The 24,731-nt window shown below is 50.5% G+C and overlaps 1 protein-coding gene across 1 annotated transcript in view; it reads right to left on the reverse strand.

The window, feature by feature from the left end:
- The window catches only part of BIN3 (bridging integrator 3), a 44,293-nt gene extending 30,886 nt beyond the window's left edge, over positions 1 to 13,407 (reverse strand). Inside the window, exon 1 of the mRNA XM_082843557.1 lies at positions 13,332 to 13,407. Coding sequence (XP_082699683.1) covers positions 13,332 to 13,339 — 8 coding nt within the window. The 5' untranslated portion in view covers positions 13,340 to 13,407. The remainder of the gene's footprint in view (positions 1 to 13,331) is intronic.
- Positions 13,408 to 24,731: the final 11,324 nt, after the last annotated feature.

Here is a 24,731-nt window from a genome sequence, read left to right on the forward strand (position 1 = left end):
ATACCGTAACATTCATCCTTTTAAAGTGTACAATTTGGTGTTTTGGCTGTATTCACAGAGTTGTGCAACCATCACTACAACTAATTTTATTTTTTTTGGCAACACTGCGTGGCTTGCTGGATCTTAGTTCCTTGACCAGGGATCAAACCTGCTCCCCTGGCAGTGAAAGAGCAGAGTCCTAACCACTGGGCTGCCAGGGAATTCCCACCACTAGCTAATTTTAGAATATTTTCATCACCCAAAAGGAAACCCTGTATCTATTAGCAGTCATTCACCATTTTGTAGTGTGGTACAAAGACACTTTCAGTCTCCATGGATTTGCCTGTTCTGGACATTTCATATAAATGGAATTATACAACATGTGGCCTTTTGTGTTTTCTAATTTTTTAATATGGTGTAGGTAAGGATCCTACTTCATTCTTTTGCATGTGACTATCCAGTTATCCCAGTACCGTCTGTTGAAAAGACTATTCCTTCTCCATTGAACTGGCATCCTTGTTAAAAATCAACTGACCATCAGTATAAAGGTTTATTTTTGGATTCTCAATTCTATTCCATTGATCTACATATCTATCTTTATTGCTAGTACCACATTGTCTTAGTTACTGTTGCTTTGTAGTAAGTTTTGAGATTGGGAAGTGTGAGTCCTCCAACTTTGTTCTTCTTCGTCAAGATTGTTTTGGCTATTCTGTGTCCCTTGAATTTCCATATGAATTTTAGTGGTTTGTCTTTTATATTTAAATCTTTACTCCATGTAGAGTTTGAGTGTATGGCTAACCAGTTGTTTTAACATGATTTAAAAAATAATCCATCTTTGGGACTTCCCTGGTGGCGCAGTGGTTAAGAATTCGCCTGCCAATGCAGGGGACATGGGTTCGAGCCCTGGTCCGGGAAGATCCCACATGCCACAGAGCAACTAAGCCTGTGCGCCACAACTACTGAGCCTGCACTCTAGAGCCTGCGAGCCACAACTACTGAAGCCTGCCCACCTAGAGCCTGTGCTCCGCAACAAGAGAAGCCACTGCTGTGAGAAGCCTGCGCACTGCAACTAGAGAAAGCCGGCTTGCAGCAACAAAGACCCAATGCAGCAAAAATAAATAAATGAATGAATTAAAAAAATAATCTATCTTTGAAAAATCATTTTATCAGCATTAAATACTTCCGCTCTATATCATAGATCTGTCTACTCTTTTGACAATAACACAAATTTAATTATTTAGGTTTAAAACAGATCTTGATACCTAGTAAGCAAATCCCTTCTCATTACATTTCTTTTTCAGGTAATTTGGCTATTTTAATTTTGTTTTCATATTTAAGATGAAATTCAAAATCATCTGCTGTGTTTCCCCTTCCAAATCAGGATATTAATTACTGAAAATACATTATATTTATAGATTAACTTTTGAAGAACCTACATCTTTATAAATATTAGGTTTGCTCATTCAGGGCCAAAATACTTCTCTCCAGTCATTCAAGTCTTTTTATTATGCCCTTTAGTCTTAAGAGTTTTTTTTCACATAGGTCCTCTACATTTGTTTAGTTAAATATTAACATCCAAAAGTAACACTTATCTGTGAATTTTTTTGCCCTACACATGTCTTAGGTACATTCCATGGAATTTTATATTTTTGCTTATACTATAAATGGATTCTCTTTTTCATTTCATCTTCCTAGTACACAGGAAAGCTAGTGGGTGTTAAATATTTACCCCACAACCAATCACCACAGCTATACACCTAACCTACATAGTCCAAGAAATTTGGCTGGGAAAAAAAAAAAGAACTAGTTGGGTTTTCCAAGTAGACAGTGATACCATTTTAAAATAATTGTAAAATTTCCCTCTTCTTCCCCAATATTTAATACCTATTTTTGTCTTGTATTACGGCATTGGCTAAAAATTACAGAAAAATGTTTTTAACTTTAGTAAGAATACTTCGAGTTTGATCTTTCACTATAAAATACGAAGAGGGCTCCTGGTTTATTTAGGAGGCTAATAGTAAGGAAATATTTTTCTGTTTCTAGTTTACTGAAAGATACAAAGACTGGATTTTTGAATTATATCAATGCCTTTTCAGCATGCATTTGGTGGACCTGTTGGTTCTCCTATGACCTAGTGCTGTGATGAACTGTGTGAATACATGTCCTAAGACTGAGCCATCCTTCCATTACTGAAGTGAGCTCTGCTTGGTTAAAGGTACAGGTTAATTAACTTTGATGTGCATACATCTTGCTTTCTGATTATGACACAAAAGCACCTCAAGGGTAGGGACTCAATGTTATGCTTCTCTGCAACTCCTGCCAAGTGCTGTACTAGGCACAGTGCTATTTTCAACCTTTTACTGAATGAACAGTCAGTAAATATGTATTAGGGGCCTCCTTCATGCCTAGCACTACACGAGGTTCTAGGGATATCAGGATGAATATGGCAGATTCATTCTATGATCTCATGGAGCTTATAGTCTGGCTTCATACACATAGTAAGCGGGGAATGAATGATTAAATGAATGAGTAAAATGAGTCTATTGGCCCAGGGGCCCTATCAAATACCATACTCTAATTTAGGGTTCCTGAAAAAAACTACTCTTAGATCAGGCTATATAAAGAACAAAGAAAGGTAATATCATTGTCCTTGGTCTCCCAATCCTTACCTGAGTAAAATAAAACCTAAAAAGGCATCGCCAGCTACAAGTATCAGCCTGGGTCAAGGGAAAGTAAATTCAGTGGAGACGGAGAGAACGAAGCTGGCCTTTGGCACTGGCAGTAAAGCCTGGCGAAGTTATCAGCGTATGGGTCAAGGGAAAACATTTTCAAGAGCCTGAGAGGAAATATGAAAGGAGAAGAGTCTCCTGGGTTTATTCTCAGGCTGCCAAATAGCAAACGTACTCCACTCTGCCAGAGAAAGAGCCAGAAAACTGGGGCAGGTGCCCTGATGGAGGGATCGGATTCTCTGCCACTGACGTGAAAGATGGTGAGACGAAAGAGCAAAGCAACTGCACGTCAACTGACTCTTCTGCCTCTTCTTCTCCTTGACCTCTTGATTTCACCCTGCGGTCTAGGCCCCCGCAGGAACCCAGGGACGTCCTCAGAAGCAACTGCTTTGGAAAGTGTGCGGCAAGACTGACAGTATCAGAGCATCTCAGAGCAGTGCTGTCCTGGCACGGCTGGGGCTCTGGGGCAGGGGGCTTCCAGACTTTTGTTCCTCCTCCTTCTCACAGCTTTCCTCAGGGCTCTCCCCCTGGAATCGGGCGGGTACGCAGAGATCCAGAGAGGAGACTGGGCTTGCTCCCCAGAGAATCTCTACGTTCTGGAAACCATCATGAAGGCTGTGAGCTCCCGGCCCCTGGAGTAGGATTCTTTACTTTGTTCTGCTTGCCATTCCATAAATATGAGCACCAGAGGGCAGGAGGAGGGATATTTTGGTCTCGGCAACAAAATGGAGAAAACATTTCTCTCAGCCCTACCCTTCTCCAACCCCCAACGTGCCCCACCTCAGAAAAGAAAAAAAAGTTCTGTGTGTACAGAGGGAAAGGGGGCAAGAAAAAGGGTTCTATTTTCTTTCACAATAAAGAAAAGTCAACAGGATGTTCTCCAAAGCTACAAATATACTTTTTCAAACAGTAAATATCTCTATTAGCAGCATGATGCCAGTTGGCTAATTCTGTCTGTCTCAGGAAAACCCTTCCCCAAAAACTCCTGCTCTTGGGTAATGTCAATTTACAAAACCAGCTCTTGTGCATTTTCGATTTGCTAGGTTTCTCAATCTTTTGTTTCCCCACCCCCTCCACTGCAGAGGCAGAGACGAGAGGCAGGCCCGGATGGCAGCTGGGTGGGGATCCCCTGGTCACCCCAGCAGATTCCCCGAGCCCCACCTTCTTTGGAGAGTCCTCCACTCCATTACCAAGAACAGCTTAAAGAAGCTAAAACCTACCCCCTCCTCCCTGGCCTTCACTGGGCCTCCAGAATTTGTTTCTACTGAGCCTGAATGGGCCGAGGCCTTGCCCGGGGGTGGAGAGAACCCTGGAGTGATTCAGTCAACCCAACCGTGTATCATCCCGATATCTCCAGCTGGGCAAAGATCACAGTTTTGGGGGTGGGGCGTGGGGGGAGGGGAGGGAGGTGAGAATGAAGGGAGGGCTGAGCAAAGAGTAGGAGGCAGCAGATAGTGGCTGAAATCCTGGCTCTCCGGGGAGTGGTCTGGGCCTGAGTCACTGTCTCGGCAAGAGCAGGAAGGTGGGCGAAAGGCAGCAGCTTCTGCAGGCTGGAAGGACAAGTCCCTCCTCCCCCATCCTTCTGTCACTCTATCCTCTGGTCGCTGCCTTCTCTGGTCTGAGGCCCCACCAAGGCTACCACCACCTTGACAATCGGAGAGAGCAAACAGTGGGCCGGGGCCAGGGCAGGGTTTACGGAGAGTCAGCTGGCTCCGGCGGAGCAGCTGCTTGTTGGATGCCATCCTCTCTGAAGGGCCAGCTGGCCACAATGCCCGGGGCCAAGGAAAGTTCAGCCCAAGCAAGGACGTGAGAGACCCACCCCATCAGAAGGGGAAATGGCCTGAGCTGTGAAGGATCCATTTCCAGTGCCTAGGACCATAGCCTCTCCAGCCCCACCTCAGTCCTTCCCCTAAATTAGCTGGATTCCGAACCGGAGCACAGACAACACCACTCTCGCTTGCCACCAGTCCGAGGAGGTATGCGTGTGTTTAAAAATAATAGGCACGACTCTGTGACTTGGCTGATTTGTTACTTGACCAGAACAATGGCCCGGCTCAGCTGTGATCCCTCCTTCCCCATGCTCCCCGGGCTGACCGCTGAAAAGGAAAGACAGAATGAATCACAGAATGTTGAGTGAGATCATCCAATTAAAGTGATCATTTATTGAGCATCTACTATTGCCAGTGTCTGCGCTAGGTGCTTCCGATATGTCAGCTCATTCAGAGTGCTGCCCTCCCATATTTCACCCAAGAGACAGCGCACTGGATGAGGGGGTGGACTGTGGAGCCAGGCTGCCTGGGTTCAAGATCTGGCTCCGCCAGCTCTGAGACTTGGATAACTTACCTAATTTTCCTGTGTCTCAGTTTCCCTGTCTATAAAACAGGGTCATAATATACCTATTTTATAGGGTCGCTGTGAAAGCTAGGTGAGTTTAATCTTTAAAATAGTTCCCAGCCTACAGTAAGCAGCCTGGGAGTACCTGTCGCAAAGATGATGGTGGTGGTATTTTGATGATGATGATCAAACTGAGGCCCAGATGGGGGACTTGCACAAAATTACACAGAGGTAAGTATGGTCAGGAAACCTGAAATGGTTGTTTTCTGTTTGGGGAGCATGCAGGAGTCCCTGCCATAACCACCACTACCAGGTCCAAGTTAATATATTTGCTTAAAATTGAGTGGTGACTTCCTCGTGAGTAGTAAAAGGATTTGTGACCCAAGTTTGCAGGCTGATGGAGCATCCAGAGGTCAAGAAAAGAGAGGAAGGAAGGCGATTCAGGGAGGTGGCTGGATTTTTTTTTTTTTTTGGCAGCTCTGTAAGAAACTCCTAATATTTGACAGACAAGTTACTACCTATTCTCATTCTAACCTGCTAAGATAAGAGGAAGTAGAAACTCGGTTTTCCTGTTTTATAATAGGGAATCAGAAGACATTTGGAGGTGAAAGCCTTGTCCTGCCTACTGAACAAGCCAGAGAGAAGCCTCCTATGGCCTGACTTCCACTCTGATGGGTTCACAGTGGCTGAGGGCAGACACTCTGAGAAGCACTAGACCAGCTGAGGCACTAGCTCTAATCTCATTCTCACTTGTCCCTTACCAACCAGGAATCTTAAAAAGAGCTTTCACTCCACCGTTTCCTCTTCTCTGTTGAAGGTTTGGCCCCTAGAAGCAGAAGGAGGGCTGGGATGGAAACCCACTTCTAGGCCCGCCTGCCTCGGTCATCCCCAGCTTTTGGCCACAGGAGGCAATAATTCTCCTGCTATGAGGTCAGCCTTAGCCATGATACTGGTCAGGCTAGGCATGACGACAGTTACAGAAATATTGGAAACACTCAGAAAATTATAGAGCAGAGCACATATAATAAATACTCATGTACCCACCACCTAGCATTGTCAAATTCTAACACTGAGCCGTACTTGCTTCGGGTCTTATTCTTCAAGCAGCACACCAGCACAGATACTGCTGAAGCTCCCTGAGTGTTCCAGCCTGATCCCATTTCCTTCCTTCCCTCCCTCCTGTTACCCTTGAGGTAACCACTACCCCGAATTCAGTGTTTATTAATCCTATACTTTTGCTTCATAAGTTTGAATCCATAAGTACAACATAGTGTTGTTTTACAGATCTAAACTTTATACAAATAGTACAATATTGAATGTATCATTTCCAAACTAGCCTTTTATGTTGGGCCTCATGTTTCTGAGATTTGCCCCTGCTGATACACATGGCTCACTTCATTCATTTTGACACTGCGTATTTCACTATGTAATGACACCATGTTTTATTTTCCCATTCTTCAGAGGCTAGACATGTATAAACAATGAAGCAGCGGACATTTCTGCTCAGGTCTCCTGCTGCACAGGTGCAGAAGTTTCTCTGGGTGAGGGGCAGGCCCGTCTTTGGCTGTGTGAGGCACTACAAAATCTCCCAGTGGTTGCGTCAGTTCCCCACCCCGCCACCCCACTCAGCAGATGCCAGTTCCCACCGCTCCTCATCCTCAGATACTTGGCATTGCCAGACTAAATTGCCCATTTTTGCCAGTCTGATGGCTGTGAAATGACATTTCATTTCTCAATGTTGGTTTAATCTGCTCTCCCTGATTACTAATAAATGGAACATCTTTTTTTTTTTTTTGCGGTACACGGGCCTCTCACTGTTGTGGCCTCTCCCGTTGCAGAGCACAGCCTCCGGACACACAGGCTCAGCGGCCATGGCTCACGGGCCCAGCCGCTCTGCGGCATGTGGGATCTTCCCGGACCGGGGCACGAACCTGTGTCCCCTGCATCGGCAGGTGGACTCTCAACCACTGCGCCACCAGGGAAGCCCAATGGAACATCTTGATTTAGGCTTTTGTCTACCTGGGTTTTCTTTTCTATATAAAGTGGTTGGCAGCTTTCAAATCTATGCAATAAGTTCTTATGCAGAACCAGCCAGCGTTCTTTACAGCTGCCCCTTCTGTATTCCTTATTTATAACCAATGACAACCAACCAAATAAAGAACACTATCTTTACCTGGCTGGAGTCACAGGTATAAGCTTCTAGTCTGAATATTTGTAATAAACTCCTAGAAAAGTGTTTTTCAAACCGGGGTGTGTAGAACACCCATCCCTCACCGATCATTTACACTGCTACACATCATTCCATTGTAAACATCTATCAAAATGAGTCATGAAATCAACTGAAGTGGGTCATTCTTTAAAAAACAAAATAAAACATAGTAGAAAATATCTGAGTGCATTGTACACATACAATGTGAAACTTATTTCGTGTGTGTGTGTGTGTGTGTGTGTGTCTGTTGCTATCAAAGGCATTTCTGACTGCAAGCTGTGGTCAAAAAACTTCGGAAGCCACTGTCCAAGGTATCCCACCCCCAACTCCATTCTTTCTCTTTTCCGAGTTATCCTGCAGACCACTGCCAAATTAACCTGACAAAAATCATTGCTTTTGCCCTGCCACTTCCCTGCTCAAAAACCTTCAATTTTCAGAAGCCTAGGCTCAATTTCAATTCCTCAGCATGGCACTGAAAGTGCTTACAGTATGGCCCCAACCAGAGTGCCAGCTTTCATCAATGAAGCTTCCACCCAAATCACTATTTACTAAACCCAAGCTGGCCTCCTGACTGCCTGCCCCCAACACTCTTCACGCATTCTGTCTCCACACACCCTTGTCACACCATTCTTCTAACCTGCACACCCCTCTCCTGTGCCCCACTGCAACAGGACACGCTTGCTACGTCAAGGTTCAGTTAAAATCACATCTTCTGCTTGAAGTCTTTCTTGATGCTGCCACAGGGACGTTTAGTGATCTGCTGTCATTCTTGTGAACCTCCAGCACTTTCCATACACCGGCCGAAGACAAGGATGGATTCTTAAAGCATTTTGAATGTCTCCCAGTGTTTAGCACAGGCCCTTGTACATTAAAAACTGTTCGATATGCATTAAATCAACAAAGATTCATTGAGCACTATCTGTGTGCAACAAACTATACTGGGCTCTACTTAATAGATTAGCCACCAGAATAATGGTTTTGGGAAAACAACTTTAATAGTTTAACTGCCAATTTGAAAGCTACCTCAACACATTTACTTAAAAGTATAATATACAAGAAAACACCTTTGACTGTGAAGCTGTGGGACTCAAGGTACTTGACTCTTTCCAACTACTCCAAAATCGGGAAAAGGCCCCTTCCCCCCTTGTTACGAAAGGCTGAAAGAAGAGTTTTACATTTGTTCCCAAAACAATGTTGAATATAGAATCTCATGGGCTCCTCATGGGGTCCCTGTCTTCTAGGCATTACTATGCTCTTTACACAGGAGGAAGAAGCTTGGGGAGAGCCTGGTCTGTCCAAAGTCACAGAAGCAAGTGATAAGGCTGCCCCATGCAGGGAGGCCCCAGAACAGGAAGAAGCTGAGATGGTCCAGAATACCTGGAGGTCTGCAGGACACAGGACTTCCTCTATCACTTTACCTGTGAAAACTGGTCACTTCCTGTAATTCACTACCAACCTGGTGGTGTCAATACGGCCTAGCAAAGTCAGACACCTTCCTTTGGGATCCAATCAGCTTGGGAATGGTCTTCCACTTTCCTAATGTTCCTGTTTAAGCACAGGGAATACTCAGGAGATGCAGGTTTCAGTTCCAGTTCCGCCAGGTGAGTGAATTCGGGTAAGTTGTCAAAGGGAAATAATCAGACCTGAACTGCAAAATTCAAAGGGTAGATGTGGCGATGATATCCGAGAATGGATGGGAAAGTACTGTGCAAAGTTAAAAGCACTATATGAATGTAAGATAGCACTGGTGATGCTAGAGGGAAAAGAGACTCCACGGAGAAAATGTTTGCAATTGCATGGGTGGTTCCCTCTGATCCAGCAGTTTACCGTCCTTCTTTACATTCCATCCACTTCATTTGACAATTACCGATTAGGTACCCACTACGTGCAAGACAGTATGTGTACACACAGATGGAGAAGCTGTAGATCCTGCTCTCACGGACTTTATGTGGGAGAGAGGCGCACGTTTGTGATACGTGGATAGCGTGGGAGTACTACAAGAGAAGCACCATGAAGCTCGAGAATAAAGGAGTTTGGGTGGGGGAAGGGTGGGGAGGGGAGGGCAGAGAACAGAGACAGCCTCAGAGAGCCTCGGAAGCCACTTCTTCATGTTAACAATAGCACGCTTAGACGCTCTTCACTTCAGGAAGTGGCCAGTAGCTTTTGCACATTTTTATCTTAAATTTTTTCCTGAGTGAAGGCAAGTCAGTAAATGGGAAGAAAGTCCTCATTCATACATTCAGTAAACATTTACTGATTGCCGGGAACAGCGCTAGGGATACAGTGGTGACCAAGAGACAGCCTCTGCTTTCAACAGCTCATGGACTAGTGGGCTGACTGGAAAGTAAGCCAAGAATTCAAGTACAGATGCTAACGGTGGTCAGAGGAGGGGCACCCCACTCAGCTTGGCAGGGTGTGGGGGGCCGTTCAGGGAAGACCCTCAGAGGAGCTGAAGCCTGCCCTGACTCTTTAAGGATGAGTGATGTTGGCCTGGGGGATGGCGGGTGGGGAGGTGAGGGGAGTAAAGGGCATTTTGGGCAGGGGAATGGCACGTACAGAGGAGCAGGGGCACGAGAGACCAGGAAAAGCTTGGACACAGGAGTGAAGAGGGACAGCCAGATCCAGAAGGGCCTTAGTTAGGCCATGGCCTCCACTCTCCAGTTAGTTAGGCCTTAGTTAGGCCATGGCCCAGAGTTAGGCCTTTATCCTGAAGATGATGGGGAGGGTATACATGGTGAGAACAGGGGAAAAAAAAAAAAAAGTTCCCTGAGGAATACCAATATTTAAGGGGCAGAAGAGCCCAGAAGAGTCAGAAAACAAAATAGCATCCGCAGGGTTTCCATTCTTTTTTTTTTTTTTGCGGTACGCGGGCCTCTCACTGTTGTGGCCTCTCCTGTTGCGGAGCACAGGCTCCGGACGCGCAGGCTCAGCGGCCATGGCTCATGGGCCCAGCCGCTCCGCGGCATGTGGGATCTTCCCGGACCGGGGCACGAACCCGTGTCCCCCGCATCGGCAGGCGGACTCTCAACCACTGCGCCACCAGGGAAGCCCAGGGTTTCCTTTCTTTTCACAACAGGTCTGGGTGACAAAGTATCAGCTGAGCTTATCCATTCCGTGTTATAAGTGGAGAAAACAAGACAGAGGAAGATCAGATGCCTAACCAGGCCACACTGCGAATGAGGGAACCAGAGCCTGAACTCAGCATTCCAACTCCTACCAAATTTATCTGCACTGACTTTAATTTCCTTCCTTCTGAGTCAGACTCCTGAACCTCTAGGTATAGGACGATTTCCTCCAGCAGTGCTCCTTTTTCCTCATCATTGAAGCCTAAGATCACCATGAAGGTGTGTGGTTGCAAGGAAGGCTATGGGTCCTGGAGACAGCTAAGCAAGATTAAGGTCACTATCCTTAATTCCATTTAATTCTCCCTCCACACCATAATAAAGACACACAACACACACACACACACACACACACACACACACACACACACACGGAGGGGGGGGTGACACGGAGGAGGAAGGGTAAGAAAGCAGCACTTGGCTTGGGGCCAAGAGGTGGATCAGTGATCTGAGATGTAAACATCAAATGCCTTCCTCTGAGCAGAGCCCACCACTGGGCCACCTTGCTGAAAAGCAGATCAGTGGACGGATGGATGAGTAGATGGTACAGGAAGGCAGCAAGTGCCCACTAAACAAACAGGCGGTGGGCGGGCTGCATGCACTGAGGAAGCAGAGAACAAAGACCTCTCACTCTTCATGCAAAGTCCACAGTGTGCAAAGGGCACCAATATTGGACATTTCTCACTGTGACATTTTGAAAGTCCAGCCTAGCCCAGAACAATGGTTACCCTCTGGGGACCATGGGCCGCGTACCCCTAGGCCTTATTCCACGATGGCTGGCATATCCCATGTGCTTGGTGAACTTGACCTTGGGCATCAGACTCCCATGACGGCTCTACGTCACTCTGGTCTCTTCCCCCACTGAAAATTCCAATCTCGGATGAATGGATGGATTCATTCTGGGAGCAGGAAAACCACTCCAGGAGTGAATCAGAAGGACCCAGCCCTGGTCCCCTTGCCAGCCATTGAGCCAGGAACTGAGTGCAATTGTGTGCCCAGGCACTGGTGCTATTCCCCTCTCAGGGAGAGAGGGTCAGGGGCCACGCAAGAGATGACGTAGAAGCCCTCTAAGGAGGAAGAGAAAGGAACCTCAGCTTTGAGGGACAAAGCCACCCTTTTGGTTGTGACCCTCAGTCCAAGGAGGTGCCAAGATGTGTGTGTATTGTTAAATTAATTCTACTGGACAAAATCTCAGCTTTGGCTGGGCAGTTACTTGTCAATTTCAATTCTCTCCAGCCTGAAATAGGCTACTAGTTTTTCAGAAAAAGGATTTCTGTAAGACAGGTGGAAACAATGCGTCTCAGATCACCCAGAGACGACTCTACCTTTAGTGGCCTCTGCTCTACTCTTCTCCTGATTTGTGAAGGAAAGATCGATTCATTCTTAAGAATTGTCAATGCCAGTCTAGGCAACGTAAAGCACCTTGTACCGTCTGCTTTTGGAGACATTAGGTAAGAGAACTCCACAGATTCAAGATGCAGCAGGCAAGAAGTCATCTACATCACAAAGTAAAGGGACCCAGGTTGATCCTTTAAGGAAGTAATCCCTCTAGGAAGGGGAATTGAAGGATTGCCACTATGCCCATCACTAACTAGGTTATAACAAGACGCGAAAGTTAGCTTTTTAAGGCTCCAGCCCCCTAACGGCCTCCTGGAGCAAAGGTGGAGGGAAAAGGAGCAGCTCCTGCCGGGGCTTGTTAGGGGGGTGCTCGGGGCTGACCCCCACGCGCTGGTGCTGACTGTCTGACATCTGTCGGTCAATCTTCGTCTAAGAAGCTGGAGGGAGGAGGGGACAGAAATGGCTTACATTTTACATTACAGGACTGTCCCTGACACTGAATGACATCAGTTGTCTGTGGCCAGAGCTTAGTCTCCATTGATGGCCAAATGTGAGGCTGCAAGAGCCTTCCTAAAGAATATTCTACCATCTTCACTTGTTCATAACTAGCTAATGTGCACTTTTCGTAAAGCAACAGGCTAGACTCTGAGGAGAGAGTGGCAAACATGTACCCTATGCCAACGTAACTTGGATTCCAAAAGGACTGATTCATCTTGTACATCTCCGGGGGTCAATGTATTCATACAAGCACACTTTAGTTGGATGCCCTGAGGTTTGGGTTGTGGATATACAGGCCCTCAAGCCTGAAGGTAAGGTCCTTTGGGCAAATTGAGTCTTACAGAAGAAATCAACCATTGAACATGATCAAGTGTCTACTATGAGCCAAGTACCATACAGTTCCATAGCAACGCACGTGCCAGCTCTGGAGTTGTGACTACTACTCTGAGGCTCCCTGGCTTCTTTTCTCATGGCTTGATAGTTCCCATAACATTTAAACTTACTTACGTTAATTTAACAGGGAAAGCAAAGAGTGTGTAAGGCCCTGGAAAAAAATTAGTCCAATCCCATAATAGGAGTGCGGGTGGTGTGTAATTCTGGCTCCTTCCGAAAGAGAAGCAAGTTTTGTCTCTTGAAGGCTAAGTGGAGCAAAGGCTACTCGTCTGAAAGCTAGGGGTTTTGATCCATGAGCTGGGCTCAGACGGCCAGAGTGAGGGCCACCTGGCAGTGGTGGAGAGATGCCCACGGGGGAGAGAGAAGTGGATATTTCGCAACGGATACTTAGTAAAGGAGGTAACAGGGGCGTCCCTCACTTCACGCAGCTGAGAGAAGACGGACGGGACCAGCACCTTGGTACAGAGTCAGGAAAGAGACGCGGGATCCCACTCTAAAGGGATCCCCCACCCCACCTCCCGGTGAGGCCTGCCGAGAGCTGGAGCCTCCAGGAAAGCACCAGAGGAAGGCCCCTTGAACGACCCCAAGGGCTAGGGCCAACTGGGCCCTGCTCCGGGGCAGAGGGTCCGCGGGCAGCGCGGGCCAAGGGACTCAAGTCGGACGGACGCAGGGCAAAGCGCATTGCAGGCCGGGGGCTCCAGCTGCCCCCGCCGCCTGGGCCCCACTCACCAGCTCATGGTCCCGAACCTGGCCCTGCCGCCGGGGTCCTCAGCTGCACCTCGGTCCTGGGGGATCGCTTCCGGATTCAGCCAGTCTCCAGGAAGTGACGTGGGCCCCGCCCCCCTCTGCCCGGAAGAGGCGGGCCGGGAGGACGGGGCCAGACGCATTAACCCTTCCGCTGCCGCTGGCTTTCGCGGAGTTGCCCTGGCCCGCGACCCTCGCGCCTAGGCTTAGGGGCTCCAGAGGATTTAGCCTGTGGCGGGGGCATGAGGACCCCTGGGTGCGTTTTGTACCTTAAAGGCTGACTTGGTAAAATTCTCCTCCACGGACTACACGTGTTGCTTAACCGGGGATTGCCTTAGTTTTTCAGTTTGTAAGGAGATTTCTCATCCAGGGACAGTAGCAGTAATTAATTGTCTAGCGGGGGCAGGGGGGAAAGGAGCGATGAAGGAGTGGGTGTGAGGGAGACTTACAGTCACTGTACGGTCTTCTGTATCTTTTAAATTTTGTACCCTGTACATAGTTACCTGTTGCAAAGAAACAAATGGATCTCTTCGCACCTCCAAAATGGCACAGGGCTCTGAATAGAAAATAGAATAGTGCTTTTCAGGTTGGAATGTTCTGTGGATTTACTCAACAAAAGAGGACAAAGAGTAAGGGTTGCTCCCAGTCTTCCAGTCTTCCCTCTGTGCTCGGCACTACAGAACCCAAATGATGTGAATGGTTCCATTTTTATGATGCTCATTCATTTAACACACATTCATTGGGCTCCTGCAATGTGCCAGACACTGAGCTAACTTCAAGGATACAACCATGAAAAAGCAGTACGGATCCTGCCCTTATGCCCTCCCAGGGCTACTTACCTGGAGAGAGAGATAAACAGGCAGCAAAGTAATAATATATGATGGGAAAGAAAGTGCTGTGGCAGCCTGTAAGGCCCCCCCCCCCCCCACTCCCAACTGCACATGGAGTTTTAGTGAAGGCTTCTGGGAGGAGCCAATGGGTAAGCCACATCCTGAAGGCAAATCAGCCTGGCCCGGTGAGTCTGAGGGGAGGGCTGGGGAGAGTCCAGGCAGAGGGAACCTATGGTGGCTGAGAAAAGGACTGAGTTCCAGGCAAGCAGCTCACTTGCCGTGGGTCTTCCAAAATCCCTCCTAAGCTGTTCTGGGCCAAGTTGGCTTCCTCACCCTCCCAAATCTCCCTGCCTTAGAAGAGAGAGCAGCAGGCAGTGAGGCTGCTGGTAACTGCTGGACACCCAAGGGCCTTCTCTCTAAGAATTCTGCTTCAAATGGGCTTTAGTGTTATAAGGGATGCTTGGGGAGTAGTTAAGCTGATGAACTAGGGCAAAGAAATGTATAGTTTGTTCTGACCTCCCAGGGCAGGGTGGAGGGCTTGGCCAGGGGGAATAGGGGAGCTCAGAAAATTGTCCAGGGGAGGTAGTCTCTCATTTATATTTTCTCTTTCCATTCTTGAGTGGGCCCCCAAGCACATCACACAGATCAGCTTCATCACCATTGTTACTCCTCAGGAAACAGGCCACAATGAGCACTAGAGCAGCCTTGAAGAGTAAAGAGGAAGAAGAGAAGTCACCAAAGGGCAGCTGGGGCAGAGAGTGTGGGCAAAGGGAAGAACAGTCCTTGCTGCTTTGCACAGGGTGTGATAAATGGACGGAGGGTGCAGTGTGTTTATGAGGCTCCTGGAATTTCAGCGCGTGTGGATGGCTTCCCCACCTGCTTCCTCCTTTCCCCCTACTCTGTGTCCCCTAGTTATTGCCCCACAGTGCTAAAGAATTTCCAAGTATTAACCTAGGCAACCGCCGTAACCCAGGGCAAGTCTGTTTGAGGGCTGTGGGGTGGAAACCACAACCTGCAGGGCAAGAATGATGAGTTCTAGATTAAGAATCTGGAGGAGAACTGGGCTCTAGTTCTTTAACCCTACAGCTGACGAGTCCCATCTCCTTTCTGGGTCTTGGTCCCCTCATTTAAAAGATGAGTAGATGGATCACATCACCAAAGTCTCCAATAATTTGAGAATCCAAGTCAACTCTCTTGTTGACTCCAGAGGCCCTCAGGAAACAGGAGAACGGGGAAGGCATGTGAGATGGGGCCCAAACAGAGAGGCAAACCCAGAGAAGTGAGCTGGTCTGAGGAATCATGGATGTCTTGGAATGAAGCCAAACATGTGCCTTCTGGGATGGAAGGATTCAGACTGAGGCCCTACTAAGGCTGTGCTGCTTACTTTCAACCCCAAACCTTTCATGTAGCCAGCAGGACTTTTGAGGGGACTAGGAAGAGTGCTGGCTTCCTGGGAATCTGTAAGGAGAGTGCCTGCCCTGAGCTGAGCTCCGTCTCCTTACCTGTGGCTCATTGGTTCAGCTCGAGGCCTGCTGGGCTGAGGCAGGCATCCCGCTATCCTGTGGACCCACAGGCTTCCCTCCGTGAGTGTGGCATGCCATGTACTGATTCCTGGGGAGCTGAGCATGAGGAAGCACAGACACCTCCCACTGTTGGGGAAAACTCAGGGGCAGGGTCTCTAGACCCAGGGCTGGGAGCTATGGCTTTCTCTTCTGTAACCAAAGGACAGCACAATACAGGTTGACCCTGCCCCTTCAGTGGGTGGGGTGGAATAGAACACAAGCAAATTCAGTTTCTAAGTGGAAGCAGAGAGTGGAGGAGCTTTGGGTAGAGGCAGATGCTCCTGGTTTCAAGCCTGGTGACTACTGCTTTCTCCCCAGAAGCCTAAGCCGGAAGTTTAATGAGTGTTCAGGTAGCAGAGATCTACTTTAGGGGACAAAGCTATTTACCAGAGGGAAAGGAGTTGAAGAACTACCAGCTCTGCCATCAGACCCCTGACTTCTCTTTGGAGCTTTTCATGCAGTAATTGGTAAGCAGCTGCTCCCCATTGACCCTCAGCTCTGAGCTTGTCATATACTTCCTCTCCCAGCTTTCCCACACAGAAATCTAGGGAGTGCTGGAGTGCTGTGCTAAGGATTCTGGGGAATCTTCTACTGATGGGGAAATCTGTGGTTGATTAGCAATGTCTGCCATGGATGAGTAAGGGCAATGTGATGGTACACATTCCAGTTTGTTATTTTGTTGTTATTATTTTTATGAGTGAATTGAACACTCACGATGTGGCAGGCAGTATTCTAAGCGGTTCCTGTTTAATCTTTACGATGACTCTACGAGGTAGGTACTGTTATTATTATTAGCATGAAGCTAATAATAAGTAGCAAAATGGAGAATCCAACATGGGCAACCTGGCCCATGGCCGGGTTGGGGTGAAGGGAGGGGGCAGTACATGACCACACACCTAACTAACAAAAGATCTGGCACTCAGCCTCGGCCTGGGAGCTTTTATATGCCTCCTCCAGTTTGGAGCACTCAGGACCAGCAGGTGGCAGCACCTCGCAGGGTGAGAGGAAAGGGCAGATCCCAGCTTGGCATGGGAGTCCTTCACTGATCAGACAGCCCAGATATCTATCGAGGAAAGCAAGAACAAATGAGGGTGCGGAGGAAGGCTAGCCAAGGGGCCCAGAGGAGGAGGGACAGAGCCTCAGACCCACAGGGAGCTGCCATGGCCAATGCTTTAGTTCCATCCGCAGCGTGAGTCTCTCAGTTTGCATTTCATGGTGCCTGCTGTGGGCTTTTTTTTCCTCCACTCTGGGAGAATGACTAACTTTAAGGACTAAAAAAAAAAAGTGTTTTGATTACACTGCCTTTTTACCAACTGGGAGCATTAGTCACCGTGGATTGCTGCAGATAACGGGGAAGGCAAGCAGCATCCCCCTCCTCCCCCTCCTGCTCCCTGATTAGCTCACAGAAGCCAGGGAGGAGACGCGAGTGAGGGAGAGAGGGAGCACACCAGGAGGGAAAACAATCCCCCCTGGACAACATATGCCCCAGGCATCAGTCCAAGGATGCTCTGTCAAGCCTGGGCAGCACCCTGACGACTTGCCCCACAGTGGGAGGCGTCCACTGGAAAGAGAACTCGCGGGAGGAACACTGAGCCCACTGCTCCCATAGTCCAAGTTGGCTTTGGGTGGCCTGTTCCTCCAGGTGGGTCCACCAAGGGGAAGTCAGAGGAAGTCCCTGAACGTGTGGCTCCCGAGGTGGGGCGCTGGTGGCTGAAAAGGATGAGGGAGAGCACAGTGGGGTCATCATGGCTGTGATGTGAGGCTGGTACCCAGGCCGTGGTGGGGCTAAGAGATGCCTTAGGGCTGGCATCCTCAGGGCTCGGATTGGGGCTGAGAAGTTCCTGCAGGTGGGGATGGTACCCACTTTCCACGCTCCACACTTCACCATTCTCTTTTCTTCTCCATCCTCACGGGGGCGATATCTAGTACTTTGGTCTCATCTTTCTATCCAAAGTGGCCTTTGCACCTGCTGTGGTGCTGGTGGGGCAGGAGAGCTAAGGCGCTCTCCCGGTCTGGCCTGTTGGCCAGGGTGCCAGAGATGGGAGCTCTGTGCCTGGTTGGGGAAGAGAAATAGGGAGGCATGGCGCTGGGCTGTGTCAGGGACTGGCTGGCCCTGTGAATCCTGTTTTCTCTGCCCAGCCCTGCAGCCCATTCTCCCCAACAGTGTTGTTCCACCCTAGGAAGAAGTCACTGCTCTGAGTGGCCCTAGTAGGCCACTCATGGATATCTGTGTGACGAGTTCCAAGGGTCAGGACAAATTAGCATTGGACTCTAACAGTAAAGACAAAAGAAATTTTATTTTTCCATCTCTCAAGATCAAAGTACTTCATCTTGATTTTGCTACTGCTGATTCTCTTTTTTTTTTTTTTTTAGGTTTATTTTTGGCTGCGTTGGGTCTTCGTTGCTGCGCACGGGCTTTCTCTAGTTGCGGCGAGGGAGGCTACTCTTCGTTGCAGTGCACGGGCTTCTCACTGCGGTGGCTTCTCTTGTTGCGGAGCACGGGCTCTAAGGCTTGCGGGCTCCACAGTTGTGGCTCTCGGGCTCTAGAGCACAGGCTCAGTAGTTGTGGCGCATGGGCTTAGTTTCTCCGCGGCACGTGGGATCTTCCCGGACCAGGGCTCGAACCCGTGTCCCCTGCATTGGCAGGCGGATTCTTAACCACTGCGCCACCAGGGAAACCCGTGATTCTCTTTTAAAACTAAAACATCCACAGGTGTCTGGTGTTCACTGATCTCAAAAAGCGTATATGGCAGCACCTGAGAGCAAACGGGGTTAAAAGAGGGAGAAGGCCTGGGAGAAATCACCCTCAGCCCCCAGGGCCATCAGTGCAACAGGGGATGTCCAGGTGCCAGGGTTGCTGTGTAGTTAGTTCCATCAGCTCTGGCCTGTCTCTTCAGGCTTTGCTCCCCTGAGCGTCTTACAACGGGCCTCTGGGTGCTCCCAAGCCCCCTTCTCTGCCCTCTGAAGTTTCCCATAATAGTAACTACCGTTGACACTTACTGGCACTGCGTTAAGCATTTGGCATGTATTAGATCGTGTCTTTTTCACAGTAACTTGATGCGGAGGCTCCTCTGATTATCTCCTTTTTATTGATGAGGAAACAGGCTGAACGGATTGACCAACATCGTAGAGTCGGCCAAGTGAGAACGACAGGTGTTTTAAACCCAGGCTGTGTAAACTGCCTCGGAGTAGAAAAGAAAGTATCAAAAGGTCAGGGAGCTGGCATTTATGGGAGACCTACTCTCATATGTGATCTCATTTGCCTCCTCCCTGAAGGGGGACAATGAGGCTTGGAGGGCTTGACCCCGGGAAAGCTTGTGCTGAACGTCAAACTGAAGTCCTAGCTGCAAAGCCCGTGCTCCAGCCGTGGTGCCGTCCAGAGGTCAGCTTGCAGCTGCGGGAGGGTACCCACTGGGGACAGTATAGGGGGGACAGGCTTTGAGATGATTGTGGGTGATAGAGTGGCCTCCAGATTTGTGTCCCCTGGCTGGGATGGCCGCCCATTCCCAGCTGTAGCCACAGGGCCTCCCAGGTGGGCACAGCCCCCAGGAGAGCATGGCTTTCGTGGGGAATCCTTGCAGGTTCTGTAGGTGGCGAAGAGCAGATCTGGGGGGATGGGGAGCGTTGCCCTAGCCTGACCTCGCTCCAGGCCTGGCTGCCAGCGTCCACCCCCTGCTGCTGTGGCCGAGACAGCCCCCAGACACCGGCAGGGCAGGTGGCAATTATCCCTGGGCACTGATTATACCGCAGGGCCATCCAGAGCCCCAAATAGCAGCTCAGCCTGGCACAGGAGTGGGGGAGGAGAAGGGTCCCACTGGGGAAGAAGGGGAAGGATTGAGAGGGTGCATATGGGATGGATGTATTTGGAAGGACTGTGGGGTGGGGGAGGAGCTCACCACGTCAAGGCTTCTGCCTTTCGGGGCAGGTGAGGGCCATCAAGGAAAAGAATGAGGTCCCCGCTGCTGCAGGCCGACCCAGAGGAATTAGATGGGGCAGACGCCACTACTCCAGCCTTCCTGAGGGTAAATCTGGTCACCCGAGAAGGTGGTACCCAGCATGAGCGGGGATGTAGAGAGGGTCTCACAGCATAGGAGGAACCAGTGGCGCCACTGAGGCCAGACCAGCTGCCCACCTCCAGCCTTGACCCGCGGCACCTCCGGATTGAGCAGCAAAGGACCCCCAAAGAAGGCACACAGGGAAGGGAAGGGAGGCTAAGTGAGTGCGAGGAGGGGGTCGGGGGCACAGATTCCCCAAACCCCACAGGGCCAGGCCAAGATCTGTGTGCAGTACAGGTCTTAGACCCTCCTCCAGCCATCCCTTGCCTCACATGGGTCTGCAACTTCCCGGGCCCCATGGACCCTCCCTCAGGGTGATCTTCAACCAGAGGTAAAGCCAGGTGGCCGCAGGCCTCAGAGGCTGAGGTTCCAGGAGCCGGGGCCACGGGGCACCCTGCAAGAAGAGGCTCCTCGCCCCTCCGTGTCTGACTGCCCTCCCTCTGCCCAAGCCGCTGCCTCTGGACCTCTCTGAGGTGTCACAGAGGGCTTGAGACCTGCGGGGCCAGCAACTCTCCACAGCGAGGGCTGAGCAGGATGGGGGGTGGAGGGAGAACCCAGTTTCTCAAGCAAGTCAAGGGAAAGTCAGGTGGCTGGACCCTGAAGGCGCTTGGGTGCGGTGAGCCGCAGCTTCCTTTGGGGGCCTCTCGGATCCGCCGCCCCCAGCCCTGGATCTGGCATCTTTAGAGGCTTGCCTGATGCAGCAGGATGGGCGCCCAGAATGGCTGAATGGGAGGAGCATGAAAATAAAATAGAAAAAGAGCAATATATTCCCCAGCATGTACCCCATTTTCCTTCTTGTGTAAGTATAGATTCCTCTGTGTTTATCTCCCCCCACCCCCACCCTGCACACAGACTTTGAGAGTCTGCAACCATCGCAGCCTCCCTTCCTGTCGGCCCGGGAGGGGGCTGAGCTGCCAGTCCTTCCCCCACACCCAGGAGCTACAGCTGAGGGGAAAACCAGGGCAGAGTTCTTCCCAATCTATGCCACTCTGGGGACAAGGCCAGGCAGAACCTGGTTTCCCAGAAGCCCTTGATTGTTGCTGGTTTTTTTTTTTTTTTGGTGGGGGGGGGGTTCTCGTGGACCCACCGTGCCCAGCGTCTGCACTCCTTCCTTCCAACCTGTGGGACCCAGTACCCATCTGGCAGCACCTGCTTGAGGGCCACCTGTGAGTCCTCCAGGCGCAGGTCAGAGAAGGAGGCTGTCAGTGGCTCCAAAGCACCTCTCCCAGCAACTCTGCTAATCCAAATAAGATAGGGAAAAGGCAGTGGGAGGAAATGATAGTTTCATGGTTATTTTCAGAAAGGAAACAAAAAAAAAAAAAGATGCAAACAGGAGCACACCCTGCATTTTGGTGCAAAATCTAGGAGTCTTGGGGAAAAAGAACCTACAGTTCTTCTTTCTTGTCCTTTCACCAGATGCCAGGGAGGGGCTGCCAGGGCTGCTGGGGACCTTGAGCTGCTTTCGTTCGGGGGGGAAAGGGAGGTGAGGGGCTTAGGGAGGAGCCTGCAAAGACTCTTCTGATAAAGGCAGGCTGGGGGAAGCTGAGGCATGTCTGTCTTGTGGGCAGCCAGGGGCCCACCCTTTTGGGGGTGGAGGAGTTAGAGGGGTGGGGTGGAGGAGCGAGTGGAGAACTGGGAAATTCTGGAGCCGGTGCTTGTAAAGCGCAATGGCATGTGTAGGATCGGTGGGCTGGGAGGGTGTGTTCTAGGAGCACAGCGCAGAAAGAGAAATCGAGAGGGGGAGGGAGGGCAGGAGAGACTGCTTGCGGGAGAATTGAGTGAGGCCGCTGTGAGCATCTGTGCAGGGCGCGTACAAAGAGGGGAGCCCCCCCGCCGCCGCACACCCCCCCCCCACCCCCCGCCCTGCCGCCAGCGGGCTGCACACAGAAGGGACCGCTGAGGGCCCCGCCAGCTCCAAAATGCTGCATGAACAGAGGCCAGAGCCCATCTTCCGGTCCCCAGAGGGAAACTGGGCTTTGCTCTGTAACCTCTGGGGGTTCCCTGGACGATGCCGGGGGAGTGCAGAGGGAAGTGGTGACCTGAACCTCTGGTGGCGGCATGGGATGGTGTGGTGTCTGGAGGCCTGTTCTTGGATTTGTTTGGAGATTCCTATAAGAAAGTCTGGAGAGACTCAAGGGTAGGGCGATGTGGATGGGAGAGAGGTGGGAGCCAAGGACAGAGCTGCTGGGAGAAGGCTGGTGTGCCAAGGATGGGGAAGAAGCGAGCTAAGAATCCCAAGTGGGTGCAGATGAGGTGCTGTTCTCAGAGTAGGGGCGAGAAAGAGCTGAGAATAAGCAGACCTAAGAGAACCGGAAGAGGACATTGGGAAATCGGCTGGCCCAGGGTCCTGCCTGAGGCAAGCGAGGTATTATTATCCCCATTTCAGAGATGTGTCATCTGAGGCCCAGAGAGGTTAGCTGCTGCGTCCAAGTTTCTGTGAGTACTCAGAGAAGGCGCTGCAGGGGAGAGCTGGGCAGAAAGCAAACTCAGGCGATCTGTTGGGTGGTCAAATGGGTGATGGAGGGGTCTATGGTGTTGACATAGGGGGACCCACCAGGTATTGTTCCAGGGAAGACAAAGGTAGGCTGAACATCAGGAAAATCCCTGTCCCAGGAGGCCCATAGGGCCTTGGATTCTCCTTGCGTGGGAGGAATGCCTCGTCCCTCCCAGCCTGCTAAACCAGACCAAGCCCTGGGACCTGGGAGAGTTGGGGAGGAGGTGGAGGTAATGACTCAACCCATCCGACACAGGCTTGACCCAGGGGTGGTTGGGAAACCCAGCAGATGCTCCAGTGGGGTGAGGGGTGGAATAAATAGGTGATGTTTAGATAAGGGAGAGAGAGTGTGCCGGCTGGGAGGCGCTGCTGGTTCCGGGCAGCCTGTTAGGAGGAGGGTGGGCTTTGGGATTTGGGCTTTGGGCTTTGGGGTTGGAAAGAAGGAATGAGGTTCCAGAACCTCCTGAGAGGCCTTTCCCGGTAGGAGAGGTAGAGGCTCAGGTGGTGGGTTTGGGGCTAAAATCCAAAAATGGAGGACTCCCCGCAGTATGCGTCTTCAGGGTGGAGACCCAGAGGCAGAGCTTCTGAGCCCTCCAGGCCCTGCAGCTCCCTCAGCGGGGCAGTGGCTCCTGCCAGGAGCCGGCCACCCTCCGGGGCCTTCCAGTCCATGGGCGGGAGGCTGACCGTCTGCGCCCCTCAGGCCACTCTGAGAGCATTTGGATTGAATGGGACCCCAAACCAGGGGACCTCGCTAAATGCCAGTTTCTACGCACTTTGCAGACAAATAAGGGAGAGAAAGGGTTAAAAAGCACATTCCCCAAACAATCACAGCCGCAGAACATTCCCCCACCACAGACACAGGCCAGAAGGAACTATAGTCAGGGAACAGAGGACCCAGGGAGCCAGTGGGTCTGGAGAGAGGCCGGAAAGTCTGAGCAGCAGGAAGCAAGATCATTAAATTCAGGCCCAGGAGGTCAGGAGCAGAGGTCTCTCCCGCGTCCTGCCGTCCTGCCGCTGTAGGCTCTGGCTCAGCCCCGCTGTGAGGAGGTGAAGGGGTGGGTCTTGTGTGTACTGTGTGCTGGTCCCAGAACATCAGAGCTGGGGGTGCTGTATGGATCTACCACTAGCACCACTCACTTTCCTGCTAGGACTTTAAGACCCAGAGGGGGACGGTGACTTTGCAAGCATCATACAATTTTGTCCTAATCTCAGAGTCAAGACCGACAGCCAGATCGCCTGACTCCTGATGTAGTGGAGCCCAGAGGTGTACAGTTGTTTGACGATCTAGATTCTCATTGGATGTAGATTTCAGCGCCCCAAGACCCAGAAGTTTCTGTGAAGCAGGGACCATGCCTGAGCTTGTCACCTCTGAGCCATCTGGACCCTGTGTGGTTTCCTCCCCTTATCTAGTAGGAAGAGCTCAGACCTAGCTCCTAGCTCTGCCGGGAACATCTGCCTGGAATACTCACCTGTCAAAGGAGAAAAGCATCCCTCAACAGTCTTCTTCAGGTTTCTGGGACAGAATAGCTCTTTTTCACAATTTTACAGAGCAGCACATCTGCTCAACAGCCCTGTGGAGAGTAGGGGCATGAACTCCATTGTACAGATGGGAGAACAGAGACTCAACCAAGTTCCAAGATTGACCTATGGTCTAACACAGAGGGAAAGGCAATGCTAGGGCTGAAGCTACGCCTTTGGTCTTCTGGCTGAGAGCCTGAGCTCTTCCAACAGCAGCAAAGGAGAAGCAGGTGGGTAGGCTGAGGAGGGGGAAGGCAGAGGTCTGTCCATGTCTGGAATTGTGGAAGCTGAACTCTAAGTGCCCAAAAGAAAGAGGGTGTGGGGCGGTCTTTACTCCCAGCTTACCATCTCAGGTTCTGGGCTGAGGAGCAGGCGGGGAGGCCAGCAGGAGGGATGCTCTGCACAGACCGAGGAGAATCAGAAGATGGAACCTACATCCTAACCCCTCCCCCCAGCCCCAGAAATGGCTGCCCTGTAGCAAGAAGTAGCGACCAGGATGTAACACAGGGAAGTGTCATCTGGGTTGGACAACCTCCACCGAGCCAGCTGGGCCTGCTCCAGAGATTCCAAGCTGCTAGGTTGTTTCCTGGGGACTGTGGGCCACTGGAATTTTCTCTTCCTCTTTGGGGAAAAGGACAAGAGAGTGAGCAGCCCTACAGGCCTCCAGGGGAGCATCCCAGGTAGATCCACTCTACCTAGAGTCCAATGGGATAACTCACAAGAGACCTTAGCACGGCACTTGGCAGGTAGTAAGTTCTCAGTACCTTTGGGGTTTCCTTATTATTGTGGGACCTGGGAGAGGACTTTCTAAGATCCCCCAGGAAGTTTCCCTCAACCCACCCTTACCTCCCCCGCCTCCCCCACCTCCCCCGCCTCCCACTAGACTCTGATTTAGGTGCCTTACTATCAGGGACCACCATCCCATG

Source organism: Leucopleurus acutus (assembly GCF_964270905.1).
Source record: "Leucopleurus acutus genome assembly, chromosome: 7".
NCBI lineage: Eukaryota > Metazoa > Chordata > Mammalia > Artiodactyla > Delphinidae > Leucopleurus > Leucopleurus acutus.